Source organism: Suricata suricatta, chromosome 14 (assembly GCF_006229205.1).
Source record: "Suricata suricatta isolate VVHF042 chromosome 14, meerkat_22Aug2017_6uvM2_HiC, whole genome shotgun sequence".
Classification (NCBI taxonomy): domain Eukaryota; kingdom Metazoa; phylum Chordata; class Mammalia; order Carnivora; family Herpestidae; genus Suricata; species Suricata suricatta.
Window position 1 is genome coordinate 73,493,888 of NC_043713.1, and position 25,666 is coordinate 73,519,553.

Genomic DNA, 25,666 nt, shown 5'->3' on the forward strand with positions numbered 1-25,666 from the left:
TAGTAGTCATAGCTCCTGTTTCTCTCATGCTCAGTGTCAGTGTATCAGGAAATCCTGTAGACTTTATCTTCAGAATACAACTAGAGAATCAGTTATTTCTCACCACTCCCATGACTTTCACTTGGTGACAGCCACCATATGTTGTCATTTGCCAGGGCTATGACCGTAGTCTGTTTTCTCTGCCTCTGCCATACCCCCTGTGATCTGTTCTCAGTATACCAGGCAGCCATCCCCTTTTCCTCCACTTTTTAAAAAGTCAGATTTCTCAAAGTATACTTTACAAACAATAAAATGCACTTTTTTTAGGCATAGAGTTTTATGAATTTTGACAACACACAGTCTTGTACCAACCACCATAATCAAGAAATAGAGGGAACTGAGTCAGGTTTCTCCCTCGGTCTGTGTCTCCTAGATTTCTTCTTCTTTTTTTTTATGTTTATTCTTAGAAAGAGAGAGAGAGAATGAATTAGCAGGAGGGGCAGAGAGAGAGGGAGGCAAAATCTGAAGCAGGTTCTAGGCTCTGAGCCACCAGCACAGAGCTAGACATGGGGCTCAGACTCATGAACCTTGAGATCATGACCTGAGCCGAAGTTGGACACTCAACCAACTGAGCCACCCAGGTGTCCCAGTGTGTCTCTTAAATTTCTAATTGCCCAAATAAATGCCCGTTTGCAGAAAGATAGAGGGCAGGAGGGAGAGAACATTTCAGTTGCCCCAAAAAGTTCCCTCATGCTCTTTTGTAATCATTTTGTAGTCATTCCCTTCATCTGATCCCCAGTCCCTGGCAACAGGTTTCTTTCCTCTCTCTTCAGTTTTATGTTTTCTGGAATGTCTTATAAATGAGATCAGGTTTGTAGACTTTTTAGTCTGGCTTCCTTGACTTAGCATATATAGATTCGTCAACATTTCATGTATGAGTAGTTTGTATTTCTTCACTGCTGAGTAGGACTCCGCTGTGTAAAGGGTCCATAATTTGTTTATCCATTCACTAGAGGGTGGACATTTAGATTGTTTCCCAGTTTTGACGGTTCTGGAGAAAGCTGCTGTAAACATCACATTCAGGATTTTGTAGGGATGTATATATTTTTTTCTCTTGGTCATATGCTAACTTGTTTAACTCTATATGAAACTGCCAAGCTGTTGCTAAAGTGAGTAGCATTTTGCATTCACCCTGGCAGGTTTTGCAGTTTCCGGTACTAGCTCAGCTTCTCATCAGCACTTGTTACAACTTGTTTTTTTAATTTGAACCATTGTAAAAGATATGTAAGTATCTTGATAGAAGTTTTCATTTTCTTTTATTAATGTTTATTTTTATTTAATTTTGAGAGAGGGAGGGAGAACAAGTGGGGGAGGGGCAGAAAGCAAGAAGGAGAGAAAGAAGCAAGCAAGTTCCCTGTCCGTGCAGAGCCTGACATGGAATTCAATCCCATGAACCATGAGATCATGAGCTGAGCCAAAATTGAGTCGGATACGTAACCAGCTAAGCCACCCAGATGCCCCAAGTTCTAATTTTCATTTCCTTAATGACTAATGGTGGTTGAACATTTCTTTACGTATTTATTTGCCATCTGTATTTCTTCTTGATGAAGTGTCTTTTCTGATCTTTTGCTCACTTTTTTATATTAGGTTATCTGATTTCTTACTGAATTTATATATTGTGGTTAACCGTCCTTTATCCATTATGTATTTTGTCCCAGTCCATTGCCTTTTTATTTTCTTGACAGTGTCTTTTGAAGAACAGTTTTTATTTTTGATGAAGTCTGATTTACCAAATTTTCTTTTATGATTTATGGGTTTTGTGTCTTAAGAAACCTTTACCCAACCCAGTGTCCATGAAGGTTTTTCTCTTTTCTTTTCTTAGAAGCTTTGTGAATTTCAGTTTTACATTTAAGTTTATAGCTCATTTTGAGTTAATTTTTATACCCAGTGTGAGGTTTTCGTTGGTTTGCATTTGGATGTCCAGAACACTTTGTTGAAAAAGACTGTTCTTTCCACTTGGCATCTGTGTCCAAAAATTAGTTGATCATAACTATTTGATTTCTGGAATCTCTTTATTCTGTAGAACAGTATGTATAGTCTTCATCATATCATACAGTGAATAGTGTAGTTTTAGAGTAAGTCTTGAAATCAGTTCATGTGAATCCTCCAACTTTTCTTAAAATTGTTTTGGCTGTTGTAGTTCCTTTACTTCCATAAAAAGTTGGGATTGGCTTATTGATACCTATAGAAAATTTCTAGTTACCAGTTTCATTGATTTCTGCTCTGTATTATTTCCTTTCTTCTACTTGCTTTGTGTTTAATCTTTTTTCCCTAGGTTCTTTTTTAAAATTTTTTATGGTTTTTTTTTTTTATTTATTTTTGAGAGACAGAGAGAGAGACAGTGTGGGCAGGGGAGGGTCAGAGAGAGAAGGAGACACAGAATCTGAAGCAGACTGCAGGCTCTGAGCTAGCTGTCAGCAGGGAGCCTGACCAGGAGCAGGGGAAGGGCTCAAACCCACAAACCGTGAGATCATGATCAGAGCCGAAGTCAGATGCTCAACCGACTGAGCCACCCAGGCACCCCTCTTTTTTCCCCTAGTTTCTGAAGGTGAAAGCTTAGATCACTGATTTTTAAACTCTTATTTCCTGATAGTAATTTAATGCTGTAGATTTCCCTCTATACACTGCTTTGTCTGCATTTCACGTATTTTAGTATTTTTTTTGTCTTCATCCTCATTCAGTTCAAGATATTTTCTAATATCCCATATGGTCTCTCATTTGACCTATGGATTATTTAGAAATGTGTTTAATTTTTTTTAGTGTTTATTTTTGAAAGAGACATAACGTGAGTGGGGGAGGGGCAGAGAGAGGAAGATGCAAGCAGGCTCTAGGTTCTGAGCTGTTAGCACAGAGCCTGATGTGGGGCTTGAACTCATGAGTTGTGTGCTCATGACCTGAGCCAAAGTCAAATACATAACCAGCTGAGCCACCCATGCACCCTTAATTTCCAGATATTTGGAGATTTCACAATTTTCTGTGGGTGATTTCTAATTTAATCCCATTGTAGTTGGAGAATATATTTGATAGGATTTCAGGTCTTTTAAATTGCTTTTATGGCTTAGCACCTAGCTTACCCAGGAAAATGGTCCATGTGTGCTTTGTTTACTGTTAGCACTTAGAACATCCATTTTGATCCATTGTACAATTTAATGATCTGGGCTGAGGTTGGGGAACAAGCAGAATTGAGGAGGATTGTGAAATGCTTTAGAGCATGACCTCTGGATCTGGAACCAGATTGCCTGGATTGGCTTGCTAGCGCTGCGTCCTCCTTAGGCAAATTAAAATTAGTTTGTCTTCTCTGTGCTTCCATCTTTTCATCTCTAGAGCTGATAATAATAGCGCTTTCCTCAAATAGATGTTGTGAAGGTACAAAGAGTTGGATGTAAACAGGTAGTACAATGTCTAACACATAGTAAGGGCCCCCAAAACATTTGCTGCTGTTATTGTTACTGTTATTATATGACTGCAGTGTAATTTCTTGGTCTCGCAGACCTTTCAGATATGGCCTTGTGTGGTCGCTTGGATACTTTGTAAAGAATTACTCCCTCTTTAAAGGTTTTTCTCATATTTCTTATTTATGGGAAGCCAGATAACACTTGTTTGAGGGTTTTGTCATGTGTATGTCGAGGAAAATGGAAAGTTTGGGAAATTTATATAACCCAAGTGTTTAAAAACACAGTAATTTAAACTTTTCTAAAGAAGAATTTGACTCTTAATCAACAGGGTCCTCTGAAAATATTCTTACAAGTAGGAGAAATCTCCAATTATAGAACAGAGTCCAGTACCCATTATAGCAACTAACTGAAAATAGTCTTTTCTTTATGTGACTTTTAAATATTGACATTCATTTTATGAATGTGTCTTTATCAAGATTAATCAGAAAATTCATAACTAAATTAAACCAGGGCTTCTTGTTCTTGTTTCTTTTTTTGTTTTGTTTTGTTTTGTTTTTTATTTATTTTTGAGACAGAGACAGAGCACTAGTGGGGGAGGGGCAGAGAGAGAGGGAGACACAGAATCTGAAACAAGCTCCAGGCTCTGAGCTAGCTGTCACCACAGAACCCGATGCAGGGCTCGAACCCACGAACCATGAGATCATGACCTGAGCCAAAGTTGGACACTTAACCGACTGAACCACCCAGGCACCCCTTTCATTCCTGTTTCTAATATTATATTTGTATTATTCCTCTCCCCACCCCACTCTCCCCACTCCCAGAGTCCTGGAAAGTAGTTATTTATCTGAATCTTTTCAGAGAAGCAAAAGTGGATTAATTCCAACTAAAGACCTCAGTCACTGAATCTTTGCTTGTATCTCTGGGGGAAAAAAACAAACAGGGAATTAAATATCATTACTGAGGACAGAAAAGTCCTCTTCAGAAAAGTGCTTACTTTTTGGAGTTACTTAGCACAGAATTATGTTACATCTTAGAGCTCTGAGCTCAGATACTCTGGATTTGAATCCAGATTCTGTCACCTACTAATTTTGTACCATTGAACAAGTTTTTGAACACCTTTCTGTTTAGCAGTTGCATCCTTTTAAGTTGGGAATAATAAAAGTTCCTGTCTCATAGGGTGGTAATGAAAATTAAGTAATGAAATTAAAGTACTGAATAATTATACTTGGCACATAGTAAATGCTTAAAGTTATCGTTTTCTATTTTTATTGTGGTTATTATTTGTGTTTAGTTTCTGAATCAAGAGTTAGAGACCAGCTTTTTACCAGGCTTGTGTTAGGGAAAAAAAATTCCTTTTAGAGCAGAGCTTCTCCAAGAGTGTGCTGAAGGACACAAAAGCTGCTTCAGAAAAAAAGGGAGAGAAGTAGTGTAACATTTTGCCAGAAATATATAATGAGCTTCAGGAAGTTCTCTATTTAAAAAAAAAAAAAACAGTAGTCAAGATTATTTTGTTTAGCTCAGCATTTAACAAACCTACTTGTCCATTACTGTTTTTAGTTGTGCAGGTCAGTTTAAATTGCCTAAGAAACTTCTGTCCCATAGAATCTAGGAAATACTATTTAAGAGGTTTGGTGTTACTAATACTGAAGTTTGCCAGATGTTTTCCTATTATCACCCTTATATTTGTCTTAAGACATTAGCTCAGCTGTGACCAATTTATTAAGGTTCTGACTTACCATTCCTGTTCCTTCCGAATCACAATCACTAAACCCTCCTATACTCAAGGCAGTGGTGAAGTAGACACTGCATGTTGCTGCAGGCTGTGCAAGCTCAGCAATGGAAGTTGGGCTTCTCTCCAAATGAGGGTGGGATGGGGCTGAGGGGAACTTGGAATTCAGGTAAGACCTTAGAGTAAACATATGCTTATAATATTGGGAAAACAGCAACAAAGCTTTTTTTTTTTAATGTTTATTTATTTTTTTCTTTGAGAGAGAGAGAGAGGAACAGAGACAGAGACAGAGAATGAGCATGGGAGGGGCAGAGAGAGAGGAGACACAATTAAAAGCAGCTGTGCTGACAGCTCAGAGCCTGACATGGGGCTCGAACTCACAAACCGTGAGATCATGACGTGAGCTGAAGTTGGATGCTCTACTGACTGAGCCACCCAGGCGCTCCAGCAACAAAGCTCTTTTTATCAGAGTTGGAAGACTTATATATTACATAAATGTTGCACAATGGATTGCCTTTTACATTGAGTTGATAAATGTTGGCCATTTTTAACATGCTTTTGTAACTAGAACATTATTTAGATTCTGAAGTCAGTCTCAGCACCCTTGGTCTTAGATTCCTTATAAAATATATTGGAAATAGAATAAAATAATGTTAAAACTTTCAGAACACTATAAGCTTTTACTTTGAAATCTATTATTTGGAAACCTTACACTTTACTACTGATTTGGAGGCAAATTAGTGAATTATCTCCAATTTAGTTGTTGGACAAATTAACGATGTTTTCCTATTGTGGACCTGCATCCATGGCCAGTTCTGGCATCTGGTACATTAAATGTAAGTATGCCTTTTCCTCATACTCTGTAGTAATAGCTAGCTGATGCAGGTAAAATCCAGTTGAATAAATTGGGTGGGTTCAAGTTGAAATAGAACATTAACACTTGAAAATGTGGTAGTTCAGCTAGAAATGAAAAAGGATTTAGGGACTAAGTAGACAATGGGAGATACAGAAGAGTTTAACCTTAATGGGTTAACATTACTTCCCCCTCTACAGGCACTTTGCAAAGCTTTGAGTCTCTGGAAAGGCCCCGGGGCTGATCTTGATTTGTCTGCTAGAAAATGACAAATAATTGTATCTGCAGTCAGTCCTTGAGTATTTTCACTAATAGAGGGAAGCCTCTACTTGGGAAATCCAAAATGGCAGTTATCCAGAGTAAACAGAGTACTTTCGAGCTTCTGTGCCCAAACTGTCTCTATTTGAATCCGGACTCTGTCACTTCATACTTTGTAACCTAAGCAAAATACTTCACTTCTATATCCCTTAGCTTTCTTATATGTAAACTAGAGACAATAAAAGTTAACTATTTCCTAGAGTGGTAATGAGGATTAAATAACTATTACTCAGATTGAGTTAAATCTTTGGTAAATGTTAGCTCTTACTTCCTGTAGATTTATTAAAATAAATTTCTTTGCTTTTCTCTTTTCATCATTCCTTAGCTGAAGAATATGTGATTCCCATCAAACAGTAAATTTATGTTATTAACATTCTGTCTTCCAGATAGCTTCATTGAGAGCTTATTTCTGTGAGATAGATGGTATCAGTGTCACCCTCATTTTACAAATGACAGCGTTGAAGCTTAGAGAGGGTAAGCAGCTTGCCCAAGGCAGCAGTTGGTAAAGGACAAGGTCAGAACTTGAACACAGGACATCTGACTAGAGCCCTTTGTCTTAACTGTACATTCTCACGGGGCACTCCTCTGTACGCTCCACGTTTCATTGACCCAGTTCTCATAGTTTTACTGAATGTTTATCCTCCTCAGGTCAAGTTAATTTGTGCATTTCCATCTTCTTACCATTTTATATTTCATCTTTTCTGCTTAAAATGCTTCCCTTTTCAAACCAGTCTTCTGGGAAACCTTCCACAGTTCACCTCACCCAATTCTTGATATCTTTCTTTGGCATCTTTACCTGGCTAATATCCACAGCACTTAGATACTCATTATACTTTGAAGGGAATTCAAGTGTCCCTTTTTATATATTAATTCAGTAGCAAGAGTTTCTAACATGAATTTTATAAATGTACATGATTAATTTATCTTATGAAACCAAGCTTTGAATTTAAGGAAATTTCTGCTTAAAGTACTTCCAAACCTACTCTTTTCTTTGAACTTGTGTACTTTCGTTACTTCATACTGAATAACTAACCCTGAATCCCATTTCATGGAGACAATTGAGACCTTTCAGCATGAGTACTTGCATAAAAACTCATCTCCGCTTCAGCCCATTTTTGGTTATCTGACCTTTCTGGTCTAGGTAGAGAATGTGGGTTTTTTTCCTCTTCTCTAAAGCCCTTCTTTCCTGTTTTCTCTAGAATCTTGCCCACATAATCATTTCTCTTCCCTGGTTATCCACAATCTCTTTCTCTAAGAATTTCTGTTTTCTCTGTATTCTGAGTGGCACAGGTATCCCATCTTTAGAAGTATATAAACAAAGTCACCCTGATGATCTTTCACATTGCCATTCAGTGGCACTCCTATCTTCTAGTCCCGGACCTCCTCAGGCAGTGATGGAACTCACCACTTCTACTTTCTCTCTCCCTGCCGTTCAGTGGAGACTGCTCTAGAAAATCACCTGTAATCTCCCCTATACCAAATAGCCTATTCTCAACCTTCATGCTCATCTGCTTTTTTGAGAGGTAATAACAGGGGTAATGGGTAGAAATGTGGACCTTTGGAGCCACACTATGTTCAGATTCGGTTTCTGCCACTTTTTTTTTTTTAATGTTTATTTTTTGAAAGAGACAGAACATGAGCAGGAGAGGGACAGAGAGAGGGAGAGAGGGAGACACAGAATCTGAAGCAGGCCATCGCTCTGAAAGGTCAGTGCAGAGCCTGACACAGGGCTTGAACTCGTGAACTGTGAGGTCATGACCTGAGCAGAAGTTGGACCCTTAACTGACTGAGCTACTCAGCCGTCCCCTGACACTTTCTGCAGGATTGGGACAGATTCATTAGTACCTGTCTCACAGCCCCGGTTTGCTCAGTACACATGCTCAGCATTTAACATGCTCTTTTTTCCTCCACTCTAAGCTCTCCCCATAGTAATTCCTAATTTCCATTGTGCACTGTTCAGGATAAATAAACAAAGATTAAATGCTGAGTGAAAACGTTTTGCTGTCAAAAAGAGGGAACCAAGTCCAGTCTAGAGTCTAGGCTCTAGGAGATGAGATTTGAAGAAGAGGAAATGGATTGGGGCTTTTGAGGTCAAAATGTAGTAGAGTACCGTGTTAGAAAGGTGGAGTGTTTAGGTATTCCAGGCTGCTGGGACTTGTTGATGAGGTAAGCATTGGGCCAGGTGGAGGTGGTCTGTGTCTAGGGGGTTCTTCTGCCTTGCTCTGTGACTTCTGCCTCTGGTACCAATGTGTGAGGTACCTGGACCTGGATTTTGGTGCTCAGTCAGGTGTCCCCACTGTCAGGCTAAGTGGTCAGGTCACTGGCATATTATAGGAATTTTCACTTCTGTCTCTTCTTCGTTCCTTTGACCAATGATCTCTTTGGTATTTCTTTCCAAATATTGTTTGTAATTGTATTGCTTCCTACATTTTCCACTTCTTATTAATCTGGGCTTTAGGTCTGGGTTCTTTTTAGTTTTGCTTTTAATTTTTTTTTTTTAACATTCATTTTTGAGAGTCGGGGAGGGGCAGAGAAAGAGGGAGACACCGAATCTGAAGCAGGCTCCAGGCTCTGAGCTGTCAGCACAGAGTCTGATGCAGGGACTCAAACCTACAAACCATGAGATCATGACCTGAGCTGAGGTCAGATGCTTACCCCACTGAGCCACCCAGGTGCCCCTAGGCCTGGATTCTTCTAAGAGTTTTAATTGGTCTCCTTCATTCCAGTCTTGTCTCTTCTGCCCCTTGCATCTACACTGGATATTTCTGCTAGATTGATTTTCCAAAAATATTGTGTCATTTTAAGGATTTTATTCCATTGATAATGGTAGCACTTCTAGGTGAGATTAAAATTCCAGCAGATAAAATCCTACTGACAAACCTAGAATCTTGATATACCATATTTTAACCTAATCACTAAATAGAAAATAATCCTAACAGTTAATCTCTCTGAAATTCCACTCTTCTGTGAGATAAGATACTTGCTCCTATTGATATTATTCTGTGTATCTGTATCCTCTTCCAAGAGTTTGACTTTAGTAACAAAGATGTTCCTTTTGTGCTACTAAATATAATGACTGCCCAACAGATTTGTTTAGGTTTGTTTGTTTATGTAGAGAGACAGTGCATGTGTATGTGCGCACAAGCGTAAGGGAGGGACAGAGACAGGGAGAGAGAATCTCAAGCAGGCCACAGGCTGTCAGCACAGACCCCGAAGCAGGCCTCGGTCCCTCGAGCCATGAGATCATGACCTAAGCTGAAACTGAGATTTGGATGCTTACCCGACTGAGCTACCCAGGTACCTCTTGACTGCCCAGTAGATTAAAGGTAGTATCATATAAGAGAGAACATACTATGGGAACGGGACTGAGGTCTAATTACTCTTTAATGTTTGTTAAGCCCCATCTACAAATAAACTAATTTAAAAATCTATTACAGTAGCTGCTTAAAAAATTTGTAAGCTGTCTTTTCAAATGAATTAGAGGATGAGAGTTTGCTGCCATTTCCAGTGTGAAAAGGGGTCAGTAACCAGAAAAATAACATTTACCTGCAAGTAGCATTTAGTGCTGAATCAAGATCTCAATTGATGTGATTGTATGAATAAATAAAACTTAAAATAATATATGTAATTGTAATGTTGGTGCTTTAATTTTACTTTTTATTTATTTATTTATTTTTGAGAGAGAGGCCAAACTGGGGAGGCAGAAGGAGACCGGGGGGGTGGGGAGAGAATTTCAAGCAGGTTCCAAGTCTCAGCATGGAAACCAACTTGGGGCTCAATCCTACAACCCGGGGATCACAACCTGAGTCAAAATTAAGAATTAGACAACTCAATCAAGCCACCCACGTGCCCCACAATGTTGGTGCTTTTAAAAGTTTAAGAAAATCTTTATCTTTAAATTTGGCTTTTTGAAAATAAAGTCTCCCATAGGTGGTATGTTACATTTAACTGAAGGATATAAGCTTTTAGCATTTGGTTAAAAATAAATGAAAAATATAGCCTATTCAGAAATCATAAGCACTTTTTTCCTTAGCATATCCTCTAATATCCTAAATACAATTTTTTAAATGTTTATTTATTTTGAGAGAGAGTGTGTGCAGGAGTGGGGGGGACGGCAGAGAGAGGAGAGAAAGAATCCCAAGTAGGCTTCACACTGTCAGCTCAGAGCCTGACATGCAGTTCGATCTCAGAAACTGTGAGATCATGACCTGAGCTAAAGTCAGGGTTTGGACACTTAGCCAACTGAGCCACCGAAGCACCCCTAAATACAAATTTTAAAAATGTTAGTGTTGTTTTAAAAATTCACATAATGCAAAAATGTGAACTAGACTCATTTTAAACAAAAGTGGTATTAGGTGATGTATTGATCTTTAGCTGCTTCCTCCTATAACAGTTTTCCATGCTATTCTTTTAAAATTTCTTCATAGTGGAGTGATTTATACAAAATACAATGACTATAGTAAAAAGAAGGTTGATTAACCTCACTGTGTTTCAGTTACTTCATCTGCAAAAGCATTTTATGCACTACTTGACACACTACTCAACAGAAGATTGTTATTGTTTCGAGGAGGGAGGGAGTCATTAGCCTGTAGAGATACTGTCACGTGACTGACAGTGTCCCGCAAAGACCGTGTGTGGAGTAAGAAGAAAGGGGAACTGATGACAGAACCCTTGATAAGCAAAAGAAAAGGAATCTAAGAAATGTAGGAGCCAGAGGGATAGGAAGAAGACCAGAAGAAAATTGTGGATGCTGGGACAAAAATATTTTAAGAAAGAGAGCATTCACTGTTTTCAGATCCTGCAAGGAGCCAAAAGGAGCATGCCAAGTAAGATAGATACTGACTAAAGTTTATTAGATGAAACACAAGATTGATGCCGATCTTGGGGAGAGGGAGAACATGTTTGATTGAGTAGTGAGGGCAGAAGCCAGATTGTCAAGAAGACAGTAGCAGAGGGGCACTTGGGTAGCTCAGTTGGTTAAGCGGCTGACTCTTGGTTTCAGCTCATGTCATGTGCTCACAGTTTGCAAGTTTGAGCCCCGGGTCAGTGTCAGACTCCGCTCTGACAGCTCTTTCTCGCTTTCTCTCTGCCCCTCTTCTGCTCATTCCCTCTCTCCCTCCCCTTTCCCTTTCTCCCTTTCTCCCCCTCTCTCCCCCCTCTCTCTCTGTCTCTCTCTCTCTCCTCTCTCTCTCGTCCATACTCTCTCTCACAAAGTAAACTTTAAAAAAAAAAAAAAGATCTAGCAGAGACAGCATTCCAGCCCAAGTCCCTAGAAGGTTTGACTTGGCCCGATTAACCTTTCTGGCCTTTTTTCTTTTCAAACCTCTTACCAATTCCCTACCCCCACCCCGAACAGGTACTCTTGTGGGACAGCATTTTACCTCTTGCTCTGCCTCTCCAGGCCGTGCGTGCCCCCTCACATCTCTTCCTAGCCCAGCTGAACTGCTGGACTGTTGGTAATCTCTCAGTAGACCATACTCTCACACAGGCCTCCAAGCTGAGCTTCTACACTGTCCATACCATGGCTTAATTTGATAGCCTTTTTACTTTTCTGTTCTTCATCCAACAAGTCTTGGTGGGTGATGGGGGCTGGGTCTTCATCTCAGAGTGCTGCGCTTAGGAGAGTACTAATTTAAATACTCCTGCATGCAGTGTATTTAAGGTAGAATGGAACCGTGACAGAAGTAGTCACTACTGTTGGAGCCTGTCACAGATGTGGCATTTTGCAAGATAATGGGGAGAATTGTTTGGTTTTAGATGTGTTGAATTTGAAGTGATGCAGGTGGAAGTACCCCCATGGGCATTGGAGATTTCTTACTGAAATTCAGTCAGTCTTAGAAATACCCCTTGTTCTGGGACATTCCTTTTGAACTTATCTGATTTATCTTGATGTAAGTAATGGAGGCACTGTGACTTAAGTAGTCAGGCTTCTTTTTGCTGTCCACAGAAATAGATTTGTCACAAGGAGAAGGTTAGCTACCAGGAAATGACTCAATACCAACCTGTAGCATCCATTTTTATGTCATTGGTAAATCTTCTTAAGGTCCAGATTTTGGAATTGTGTGAGTGCTTTCAGGACTTTGTTTACAGAATTATATGTAAAGTTATTATATTATCAGCATTTAATGGTAGAGAATAATCTTTTAATGAGACTCATGAAGTGAAAATCAGTTTGCTGCATGTTTTTAAGAACAACGTTAAAAAATATTCCCTTGTTTTTTAAAAATGTTATTGTAAAATAAATGTAAACATAAAAGTTAAACTGCTAACTTAAAAAAATTTTTTTTAATTTATTTTGACAGAGCAAGCTTGAGCAGGGGAAGGGTAAAGACAGTGGGAAAGAGAGAATCCCAGGCCATCAGTGCAGAGCCCAATGTGGGGTTTAAATTCAAGAACCATTAGATGATGACCTGAGCTGAAATCAAGAGTCAGACACTTAACCAACTGAGCCACCCAGGTGGCCCCTGTTTAACCGTTTGTAAGTGTACAGTTCAGTGGCATTAAGCCCATTTATGTAGGTGGTTGTACAACCATCATTACTGTCCATTTCTGGACCTTTTTGTTTCACTTAACATAATGTTTTCCGAGTTTATCTGTGTTGTAGCACATACCAGAACTTCCTTCCTTTTTAAGGCTGGATAATACTCAGTTGTATGGAAACCCCGCATTTTGTTTCTCCGTTCATTTATTGATGGCCCTGCGGTTGCTTCCACCTCTAGGCTGCTGTGAATCGTGCTGCTGTGAACATGCGTACAAGTATCTCATGAGTCCTTGCTTTCAGGCACCTTGGGTAAATACCTAGGCCTTACTAAGTGTTGTGGGCATGTCTCCTGAGAAAGTGTTTAGACATTCAGGAACAGTTTCTTTATGAAATACTAATCTTGACCAGCTAACTATTAACACAGGTTTTTGTAGGTTTTTAAGGAAGTTTATTTAGTTCAAGTTCTAAAGCAATCTTGGCTTGGATAGTGATACAAAAATGTCTTCGAAGGCTGCATTATAATTTTCTTTTCTGAAAATGAGTCCCTTGGTCAAATGAAAATGCATAAGCCACTTTATTCCAGCTTGTATCTGTCTACTTTGAGAAAACCAGTTGCCTCGGTTTTTCCCTTGCCATAAAAATGTATGTTACAGCCAATTCAAGGCTATTTCTGGCTGCTGGTGTTTTAACACAGGAGTCACAATTATGTTGCTGGGTGTAGGCACAAATCACCAAAAAATGCACATGCTTTTGAAATTCTAATATGAGGATCTGTCTAAAAGAGTAATTCATAGGAAAGAATGGAAGCACATTACCATGGAATCTTTCAGTGTGGGGTCTTCTTTCTCTTTCACTGGAACCCTATAAACACTTTCTTACCTGTCGTAGGCAATAAAATGTGTCTGAAAACAAAATGACTACAGATGATCTTTACTGCCTTGGAGACTAATACCTTTCTTTCATAGGAATTTGCTCAGTCCCAGATTTTGTGTCACTGATGGAAATAATTTTTCACTGTACTAGCTGGATAAAATAAAATAGTAACATATGGTGTATCTCATATGTTTTTTCTATAAAGTATTTGGTGCTAATGAAGGGATATGAAGAATGAAAATTCTTCATTTCTAATCCAAGAATATTTTGATATTGGAAATCCATCCATATTCATGGTATGACTCAGAGATGTTCGTGACTCTTGCTAGACCACACACACACACACACACACACACACACACACACACCTCTTCGTGCAAAACAGGAAATACTGCCTCCCTGACCAGATGGGCTTTGGCTCAAAAATAATCATTTTTGTGAAAAGAAAAGACACCCCTCCCGCCAGGTGGCTGCATCCATCCTCTAGGACACACAGTTCTTCTCATCAAGCTTTGTGCCCAAAGTCCTGCTGCATCCTCCGGGAGGGAAGGGTAGGTTGTATTTTAACATTCGCTGGCCCTCTTCGCCAGCTGGCCTTATGCAGTAACAATAGTATACAACAAGGGTCAGTTAGTAAATATTTTGGGCTATGTGAGCCATAGGGAGACTGTCCCAACTCTGCTGCTTTGCCAGTGAGGCACCAGAGCAGCTGTAAACACTGCCTGAAAGAATGACCTTGGCCCTGCTTACTGGAATAGCAGTAGGCCATAGTTTGCCCCTAACTGGGAGGTGGCCACCCGTAACACCTCCTGTAACACTTGATTTCTCTATTAGAATATTACATCTGTCACTCTGTATGATGTGTCTTTCTTACTGGATCGTAACCTTCTTAGGTGACTGTCTTACTTTGTATCTTGCACCTAAAGGTTAAATTTAATTTATTAAAATTTTATTTACTAAGATTATTCCATTATTACGATTAGGATACATATTTGGGCTTTTTTCCTTTAAAATATGGAAAAATGTAGAAGGGAATTGTGAACATTGTAATGTTAGACAAATATTTTAGATAAAAATAAAGTTAAATCATCTTTGAACATACTCTACCTTAAAGGGAAAGCTTGTAGTATTTCTAAGGCCTGGAATATAAGGTATATTGTGCACATCCTATTTAAAGCCAAAAATCTTGCATAGCAAAATAATTTTAACGATTTCTTGGTGTTTTGTATAGCCAGGACTTGTGGGTGAGCATATGGAGGAGCTGATCTCAAAGTGGGGCCCATGAATCCCTCAGGATTCCTCAGACCCATAGGGGCTATAAGGTCAAACTGTTTTTATAATGCCAATAAAGTTATTTGTCTTTTTCATTTTGACCTTTTTTTCTTACTATGAAAAACCAGTGGTGGGTAAAAACTCTACTGTGCAACAACATGAATCAAGGCAGTGGCACCAAACTATACTAATAATCATTATGTCCTTCACCACTGTGTGCACACTATTTATTTATTTTTTGGGACACCTGGGTGGCTCAGTTGATTAAGCCTCTGACTCTTGGTTTCAGCTCAGATCATGATCTCGTGGTTCATGGGTTTGTGCTCCACATCAGGGCTCCATACTGATAGGGGAGGGGCAGAGAGAGGGGGACAAAATCGAAAGCAGGCTTTGTGCTGACAGCAGCCAGCTCAGTGTAGGTCTTGAACTCATGAGCCATGAGATCATGACCCAAGCCGAAGTCAGATGCTCAACAGACTAAGCCATCCTGGCGCCTCACACACTTCGGTTTTGTCTCTGTTTAAAAAACAAACCAAAAAAACACATGGCAGTTTCACTTAAGGTGAAACAGTGAAAATTACTTTTATTAAGTCTCAATCCTTGAGAACACATTTTTGAATAATAAAATGGAAAGTTTTGATTAAGTATGCCTGCTGTATACTGAGATACCATTACTTTTCTTGAAAAAATACTTGTGCGGTCATTTGAGATGCTACCTGAACTAGCTACTTTTATCCTGGACCTGTTTTTACTTAATGATTAGTGGACAAACTAGAGTTATTCATGCTTTGATGTCTGACATTTTCTCAGAAATAAAATGAGCTTGTCATTAAAAAAATAGTCATTTTGCCAGTGATATAATTTGAATTTTTAAGTAAAAATTAGAATTTTGGAAAATGTATCTGTTATCATTAGCTTCAGGAATGATGTTAACAAATGCAGTTTTTCAGATATTATATAATGAAATGTGACAACATCTGGAAAACCTGCATAACTCAGTGAACCAATATTTTCTAGATGACCAGTGTGTGATGCTGCATCCATGGGTAAAGGATCCATTAAAAGTATAGCATAAGCCTTTGAATTTTAACATAATGTATTTTTAAAAACCTCATGGATATGGTTTCAGATTTCACATTGCAAATAACCTTTAAGAAATTACCACTTATTGGTGTGCCTGGGTGGCTCAGTCGGTTGAGCGTTCGATTTCAGTTCAGGTCATGATCTCACAGTTCGTGGTTTCAAGCCCCACACTGGGCTCTCTGCTGATAGCTTGCTCAGAGCCTGGAGCCTGCTTTGGATTCTGTGTCTCCTCCTCTCTCTGCCTCTCTGTCTCTCTCTCTCTCTCTCTCAAAAATAAATAAATGTAAAAAAAATTTTTTTTAATTAAAAAAATTACCACTTGTTGAAGTGCAGTGTAGTATTAAAGAAGAGTCTCCTCGTTTATCTAAAAATGTTGTTATAATACCCCTCCCTTTTCCAGCTACCCATCTGTTCAGGCCAGATTTCCTTTTCCATAGCTTCCATAGCATTCAGTTAAAGCAACATATGGCAACAGACTGAATGCAGAAGCAGATATGAGAATCTGGTTATCTTCTATTTAAGCTAGACATTAAAGAGGTGTGTGGAAATTGAAAAGAATGCCCTTTGTCTCACTAAATTCTTTTTTGTTTTTGAAAATAGTTCTTTATCCTTTAAAAAACTATATGCTCATGTGTAATGGTTTTGTTATATTTAAATGAAGTAGTAAATGTTTTCAGTCTTACTCAGTTTTAATTTCCAGTAGTTATTACCCACAGGAACAAAAGCTCTAAGGGGTCTTCCTTGTGTAAATAGTTTCAAGACCAAGAAGTTTGCAAAGTGCCAGTCTAGGGCACTGTCTGTGCCGGGTTGGAATATTAGTTGCTTGGTTTGTTGGGTGGCCAAGAATGCTTTCATTGTATAGCTGGAAGGCTGACACATAGCACACATTATAGAACAGTACTCTCTGTGTCTCAGCTTGGCATGATTTTTAGCAGGATATGTGTTATAAGCACTTGCTGGTAAAGCAGCTAGAAATAGATATTTGACTGTAGAGCAATTACTAAATAAAAATCTTAGGGTGTTGAATATAATCTTACTGTATTTGAAAGAACTTTCTGGTAACTTCCTGTCTCTATTAAGGCTTGGGGGAATGTAGTGAAAGAATTAGGCATTTTTATAGTGACCATGTAAAATATCTCAAGAGCTAACCTGTACCACTACATCACTTGGTAGTCACCCACGTCTGTCTTCAGTACATTGGGCCAACCTGACTTTGGCATGTCTAAAATGCATGTATTTAGTTTCTTTTTGCATCTCAGTAGGAGTTCCTTTGTTTTAGAGTGTAGAGTAAGTCCCTGTCTTTAATGTGCATTGAGTCTCTGGAAAAGACACCTCACTAAGAGGAGGTCCTGAGAGGTGACACACATGTGCTGATGGCCATGGGAGAGCCTGAAATCTGGGATGGGAAGAGGCTGTGAAATAAAGAAGATTGTGGCCATTTGATTTCATAGAATTGGCCAGAGTACCTATCCTTTTTCCTTGGAATACCTTTCCCTCCCTGCCTACCCAACTCTGGTTGTACCCCAGAAGCCCAGATTCCAGTCCCTGCAGTAAAATTCTAGGATCTTTGCCTACCTTTGAAGTGTTTCTGATTCCTCACTTCTTTGTGTGGGCAAAGGGATTAGTGGAGGTATGGGTGAGGCCCTCTTCTCCCTATCATTATCTGCAGTGAAAACTTTTATTAAACAATCCGTTTGACAATGGAACAAAAGAGCTGTGGCTTAGACCCTAAGCTGGCCAATTTTTGTAGAAAATGACTCAAGAGAGGAATTTTCCCGTGGATGATTAAACCAACCAGTTAGAGAATGAGTTAAGTCATGGGAATAAAAGGCACAGCTTAAGGAATATGATCGATGATATTATAATAGTTGTATGGTGACAGATGGTAGCACACTTGTGAACATAGCATAATGTATGAACTTGAGTCACTGTGTTGTACACCTGAATCTAACGTAGCCTGGTGTGTCAACTGTTCTCCAATGTAAAAAAATTTAATAACAGTTTTCAGTAGCCTGGAAACAGTGCTGCCTTTGTCACCTAGTTTACCTATAATATGCCGTTGACCGGCCAAACATATTTATATGGTAACATTAACATTTTTGGAGGAAAAATACAGTATAAAAACCTAGGATCTTAAAAATAAAAAACTAGCTGGACCTTCAAGTTTATCTAGGTCAAAAGAGGATTTTATAGAGACCAGGAAAATGTAAAGTTTTGCCTAGGGAAGATTAAATGGCTAGTTCTAGAATAATTAAAGATAGAAAAAAACTAGAGCTTCCTGACTCCCAAGTTTGTCATCAGATGAGGAGGTCAGTTTGGGAGACTGGAGGAAGGCTGCCTATGCTCAGAGCTGCACCTGACTCCTCACCTCAGAATGGTGATAGTCACACAGGTCCACAGTTTCCAGATCCCAAATTCTGAAAACCCAGAGTTTTTCTGTAATTCATTTGGGAGCAAAACTTGACCCAGGCTGATAAAGCGGTTTCTAATCTTTATCTTTAGTGTCGTTATTCATGTTGAACTACACAAATACTAATATTTGATAATAGGGTACTTACTGCTCTAGACCCCAGTGAGGGTGTTTTTTTCAAGAGAGCCACAAAATTCTGAATTCTGAAACACATCTGTCCTCAAGGTATTTTTTTGAATAAGCGGTTGTGTACATGTAGGACTTAATGTCATAGACTGGTTTAGAAAATTAAGCATTCAGTAAAATGTCAGATGTTACTCTTACCACCAAGAAAATCCCAGAAGCCCAATTTTGAAATACAACATGGGCATTTTCCTATACAACTATACATCAGTGCAGTCATTAGAACTTTATACATTGATGGAAAAGTTCTTTATCTGGCCATTTGGTATAGTAGCCATCAGCTATTGGGTACTTGAAATTCAAGTAGTGTAACCAATGAACCAAATTTTTAATTTAAATTTAAATAGCCACATGTGGCTAGTGACCATTTTAGTGCTAGTGGCTGCTATACTGGACAGTGCAATTCTGTTTTTGAGTTCACATTCCATTTATTCTTTACTTTGCTATTTTTATAATTATTATCTCTTTGTATTAAGATACAGCATGATCCAGCATATTATTTATTGACTGAGACAGGTGGTGTGAGAGGGAGAACTTAGGTTTCTAAGGGCTTATCATCAGCTAACTAGGTCCTTCTGTTTTCAGGGCTTTTTAAAGACTTAATAGTAAAATGTAAGTACATATTTCTACTTAAGTTGATACAGGCAACTTCTAATGAAACAAACTTAAGTGATTCATAAAACATAATGTATCTATGCCAAGAAGTCTCTAAACTTAGAGAATGTTAAGTGGCAGGAGGTTTTCTGGTGAACGTAGAAAAAGAAAAACTTCGTCAAGTTGTCTTCGGATGGCAGAATGTTGTAACCTGTTTGATATTGGTGACAACATGTGCTAGCATGTTCGCATTTCTTAAGCAGATGTTATTTTCCAAGAATGATTTCTGTACACAGTTTAAATGTAATAGTATGTGTAATATCAATGTTTTCGATAGGCTCTAGGCCAAACAGGAGTTTTTTCATTTTCAATGTTTATTTTTGAGAGAGAGAGAGAGAGAGACAGACAGACAGACAGACAGACTGAGTGTGAGCAGGGGAGGGGCAGAGAGAGAGAGAGAGAGAGAGAGAGAGAGGGGGGGAGACACAGAGTTTGAAGCAGGCTCCAGGCTCTGAGCTGTCAGCACAGAGCCGGATGTGGGGCTTGAACTCATGAACTGCGAGATCATGACCTGAGCCGAGGCTTTTAACCTGCAGAGCCACGCAGGCACCCCTAGACAGGAGTTGTTAGGGTGCATCTGCCAGAATACAAGATGCAGTTCTTCCGAATATTTTTCACAAGATATTTGTTCAGTGTCGTGATGTGATGTTATCTTTACCTGTGGGATTCCATGGTTGCCTTTGAAAAAAAGGGCACTGGAAATCTAAATCTTAAAATTGATGAAAAAGAGCAGCATAGGCAGAGTCATCCATTTGTTTCTGTTGAGGTTAAAAACAACAAGCTACCCTCCTAATTCAGGAAGTCAAGTGAGGTGAAAAAGTATGCTGTGCTGTCGTTAATTAACTCAGAAATGAGAATTTTTAGACAATATGTATGTAGTTAAAAGTTGTGTTTATTGAAAAGTTGTGTTTTTAAAAAAAAAAAAAAGAGAAAGACTACAGTCTAAATTATCAAGTTTTTCATGTTTTAATTTTATAGCAAAAGGCCAATAAAATAAGGCAATAGAAAAGAATAGCATCTGTTACATAGTCAAGTTGTGGAAGAACACAAAGTGTGTATCCATTTTTATGGTGTGTATCCATTCTGCATACACTTTAAATGGAAGGATACACATACCAAATTGTCAACAGTGTCTACTCCTAGGGAATAGGGACATGGGCAAGGGGGAGGGGCAGAGCACTTGTACTTCTGCTTCTTACCTATTTGGATTTTTATAACGAACATGAGTTATTTTTCTAATTTTTAAAAAAGAAAATAGATACTGTTTTTAAAATGCTAAAATTGGCAAAATTAATTTTGAACCATATTCTGTATAATAAATGCTTTGTGTTAAAAAGCTTTTTGTGAAACGTCCAGGACCCTTGGGTGGCTCAGTCAATTAAGGGTCAGCTTTGACTCAGGGCCTCACCTTACAGTTTGTGAGTTTGAGCCCTGCATGTCAGCCCCACTGACAGCACGGAACCCACTTTGGATATTCTGTACTCCTCCCTATCTGTCCCTACCCTGCCCACATGCATGCACAGTTTCTTTTTTTTTTCTCAAAAATAAGTAATTATTTAAAAAAAGAGAGAAAAGAGCTTTCTATAAAACTTCCATAATGATAATTTGAGTTGAAAACATATAACATATCAAAAAGTTATTATAGGGGTGCCTATGTGTCTCAATTGGTTGAGTGTCCGACTCTTGATTTCCGGTCAGATCATGATCTCACAATTGGTGAGGTAGAGCCCCACATCAGGCCCCGCACTGACAGTGTGCAGGGGATTCTCTCTCTCTCTCCCTCTCTGCTCCTCCCACACACACCCCCCCCCCAAAATCAAATAAAATAGAAATTTTCTCACAAATTTATAAATTATGGACTATATTAGGAGTCAGCTTTTACCAAAATTTCTTGTATAGATTTGAAAAATAAAACTGTTCAGTCTAGAAGATACCATTTTCTGAAATGACGTGTTTTGTTCTAGGGTGGGTGGCATGCTCATCGGCTGGTAGCCCTGGTCAGCCTCTTCAGAAGGTGTTTTGCTTATGATCAAAAGCTTGTCTTGAAAAAGACTAAAGAAAGTCAATAGTCACACTACAAGATGGCCAGCCACACAGACAAGAGCGCAGCCCAGGGGATCTGTGGAGGACAAGAGCTGGTTTAATAACAGTTGAACCCCAGACTTCTAGAAGTCTTCACCGATGGGTCTCTGGAAAGCCTCCATTGATTTGAGAGATGTAGCAATAGGCGATACAGTGGTATGAGAGCTTAAGACACTGAGTTCGGGAAGTTTAGGCTCTGATCTACCTTTCAGGTAGTGACAATACGCTTCAGAATACGAAGGATACAAAAAAGCGGAGTCATCCAAGTAATACACCAGCACAAGAAAGGTTCCTTAAAAGGAAAAAAGAAGAAAAGGCTGCCTTTGTTTTTTTATAGCTCTGGAGTTGGAAAAAATGTTAAAATTCTTTTTCAAATGCCTATACAAGCCTTTAATCATATGAAAAGCTGCTTAAGCTCACTTTCAATAAGTTTTAACATTTTAATTACATTAGAAAATTAATGCAAATGAAAACCATATTGAGATACCAGTTTTCATGTTTCAGTTTGGAACCCATTTCACCCAACATTCACTCTTGACAAGGCTTTGGATAACAGGAACTCTAGTCTGTTACTGATGAGAATGCAAAATGATAGAATATCTCTGGCTGGCAGTTCAGCAACATCTATCAAAATTGCACGTACATTTCCCCGGCGATCCAGCAGTCTCACTTTTAGGACCTTTCTTGTGCACAGACGTGTCATTTCATGTGTGCACTGCACGTATAATTTACAGGGCTCTTTATTACAAAATTCTGAGTAACTGAAATTTTGGAAACAACCCGAGGGTCCCTCTAAAAGGGATTTTTTTTTACTATTTTTTTTCTTATTTTTTATTTATTTTTTTATAATAGTTTTTTGTCAAATTAGTTTCCATATAACACCCAGTGCTTCTCCCCACAAGTGCCCCCCACCATGACCATCACCCCCTCCCCCCCCTTCAGTCCATGGTTCGTCTCCAGGATTCAGTAGTCTCCCTTGATCTGTGTCCCTCGCTCTTCCCTGCTCTCTTTCCCCCGGGATTTTTTTTTTAAACAAAAACTGTTTTTCAGTGTGTCCACAGAATAGAAATCTATGCAGATGTTTAAAGAAAATAAAAATAAGAGAAATTCTGTACATACTGATATAGGAAGATCTTCTAGGCTATGTTGTAAAAGGAAGGTGGAGGGAGTACAGAGTCTTAACCTTTTGTGTGATAAATGGTGAGAAATAGTATGTGTTTGATGTATATTCTAGAACGCTATACAAGAAACTACTAAAAGTGGTTACCTAAAGAGGACCTGGGGGAAACTAGATGGGAGTGAGATTTGCTGGTTGTGTGCCTTTTGGTAAGAGAGGGAGAAAGAGAACCCAAAGCTCAAACACACAGGGCTCAAACTCCCAAAACTGTGAGATCAAGGCATAAGCTGAAATCAAGAGTCAGATGCTTAACCAACTGAGCCGCCCAGGCACCCCTTCCTGGAATATTTTAAAGCAAACCTTAAATGCTATCATTTCACCCATAGTTATTTCAGAATGTGTCTCTAATAACTAAAGATTTAAAAAATGACACTACAGACCACAGTATCTTATCATGAAATTTCATTATAGTCCCCCACCCCCCCTTTTTTTAAAGAAAGCTTAAGGAGGGATGCCTGGGTGGCTCAGTGGTTAAACATCCAACTTTGGCTCAGGTCATGAACTTGTGGTTGAGCCCTGCATCGGGTTGTGTACTGACAGCTCAGAGTTTGGAACCCATTTCAGATTCTGTGTGTCCCTCTCTCTCTGTCTCCTCTGTATTTTTCAGTCTTTCCCCTCTTACTGGGATAACTTCCAGTCAGCATACACAAAAGGTTGAGTATCGCCAGTCTTAAAAAAAAAAAAAAAAAAAAAGTAAGGCCTCCCTTGTCCTTACGTCCCCTCCAGCTGCTATTCCCTTCCCTGTACTTTTCAAAAAGCCATTCCTTAATTCTGACTTTTCAGCCAATTCCAACCTGACCCCCATCACCACCACGCCACTAAAAGAGTTCTTGCTAAGGTCACAGGTGACTTAACTTACATGTTCAATAAATCCAGGGGACACTGCACTTGTTATTGTACCATCTCAACAGCCTTCAGGACAGGTGACCTCTCCCTCCTAATACTAACAGTGATTGTTAATTGAGTACCTACTGTGTTCTGCTCATTATAGGAATTGTCTTATTTGATTCTTTAATAAACGCTTTAAGCTAGGTGTTGTCATGATTCCCATTTTGTAGATGAAGAAACTGAGCTTCAAGAGGTTGAGTCACTACTGATTAAGAGTAGAGCAAGGATTGAGTTCCCCATGCTGCCTCTGTTAAACACTCTCATCGCTTACCCCTCTGTCCTGGGTTTTCTGGGCTTTCCTCTTTCTGTTTTGTTTTGGGGGGCATGTCTGTGTGTTTTGCAGTTTCTCCTTCCTGATCCTGAAATTTTAGAAGATTCTCAGGCTTTCCTCCTTGGTTCTTTTCTCACTGCTGCTAGGCAGTCTCATGCACACCTATGGTTTCAGTGACCATGTTGAAGATGATGAGCTCCCGGTATAGATCTTTGGCTTAGAGCCGCTTCTAAGCTCTAGACCCACATATCCAGCTGTTCCTTCGATCCAGATCCCCACTTGCGAGGAATCTGCTGCCGTACGTTGTTTGTTTGTTTTTTTTTTCTTAATGGTACAGCCATCCACCAGCTGCTCAGAAGACACCTGGTAATGTTCTCTTAGCTCCCATAAATGATCACCAAGTCTGTTGTGTCTTGTGTCTCATTCATTGACTACCCTAAGGAAAGCCCCCGCCACCTCTTCCCACCCAATTCTTAGACAGGATCCACCTATTACACATTCTCGGAGGACTTGTCTCTCTCTCCTTTACAACATTTTTCACAATTATATTCACTTGCTTGTGTTAAGTTGTTTGTTTTCATTCCATTTTAAAAAATGGAGTTTAATTTTTTTATTCCTTTAGGACATTCAGGGAGGGACCAAGACAGTCTTGTTTATTATTGTATTTCTGGTTGCTAGCAGGGTGCCCAGCACAGAGGCTTCATTAAATATTACTAAATGAAAAAAACGAAGAAAAATTTGTTTTAGGAAAACCCCTCACAAGAATGATTAGCGTGAAGGGTGAATTCCTAGGGACCGACTTGCACACAAGATTTCTGATAGTCAAGCCGTAGAAAGGAGATGAAGAATTGCCAGAAAGTTTGAGAGAAGTGGGGTAGTTGGGGATGTGGCAGTTGTAGGACTTGGTGACCGTCGTTACATGTTTGAAGTGACAGGAGGGGTTGTCAAGGATACAACAGGTTTCTAGCTTTGAACTGAAGGGATCATGATAATTCCACTCCTGGAGAGGATCAGGTATGAAGGGAGGAATGTGGACTTTAGTTTTGGACCTGCTGACTTAGAAGAAGTTCCTGGAGGCCCAGATGGGGAGAACCGATGGGCGATGATAAAAATGGAAATGAAATTCAGGAAGAAGATACAGGCTTCACCTCATCACTAAGGAGAAGCAGTAAAGTACTATTGATAGTTCAAGTGTAAACTGATAAAAGAGTTTAATCCCAGAGTTTTTATCTTTGGTACGGTAATGGTAGATATCTTGGCACTTCTTAAATTGGGAGTGGATGTTGTAATCATAATGTGGTATACAGAGATGGAATTTTTACATTAATATCATGTAACATCCTGTGAGTGTTAACTAAAATAGCTGTGAACCTACACATGTATTCTTTATGTTAAACTACTAGGTTTCATTTTAGTTATTTTGTTAATGCTGATTTATACCTATTTTTTTTAACTTAAAGATAATAATAAAACTTAGTAGGATAGAACTCCACCAGACTGTTAACCCCAACAGGACTTGCTGCCATGTGATTTAATTTTTTTTCCCTCTTATTTCTCTAGGGCCTATTCCCTGGTGGATTCCAGTCAAGTATCTACATTTCTGATTTCCATTCTGCTTATAGTCTATGGTAGTTTCAGGTAAGATGCTCTCACTATGGGACGGGTTTAAGTTGGAGGTGGAGGCAGCATGGTGCGGGAAGTATGAAAACCTGCTCTGTGAAGAGAAACAGGACTTTGATAAGAATTAAGTTAGAGTGGGATAATTCTGAAATGTATTCCTTGGTTGGCTGGCATTAAAACACTTCATTTGAATGCAAACATGTAAATATTGCTTGAAAATTAAAATTTTAAATTGCCTAAATTCTGGTTCTGAAAATAATGACTCGCATAAGTGTACACATTGAAAAGATCAAGGCGAGAATCCTTGACAGTGATTCTACAGTCTCAAAGGGAAGAGA

General features: G+C 39.0%; 1 protein-coding gene across 2 annotated transcripts in view; it reads left to right on the top strand.

Annotated features, from left to right (window-relative positions):
* SPPL3 (signal peptide peptidase like 3) overlaps positions 1 to 25,666 on the top strand; it is a 134,058-nt gene that overhangs the window by 61,426 nt on the left and 46,966 nt on the right. Inside the window, exon 2 of one of the 2 annotated variants that reach the window (XM_029921970.1) lies at positions 25,269 to 25,346. In XM_029921970.1, the coding sequence (XP_029777830.1) occupies positions 25,269 to 25,346 (78 nt within the window). Of the gene's footprint in view, positions 1 to 25,268; positions 25,347 to 25,666 lie in introns of those variants that run through there. The other variant, XM_029921971.1, reaches the window with a different exon arrangement.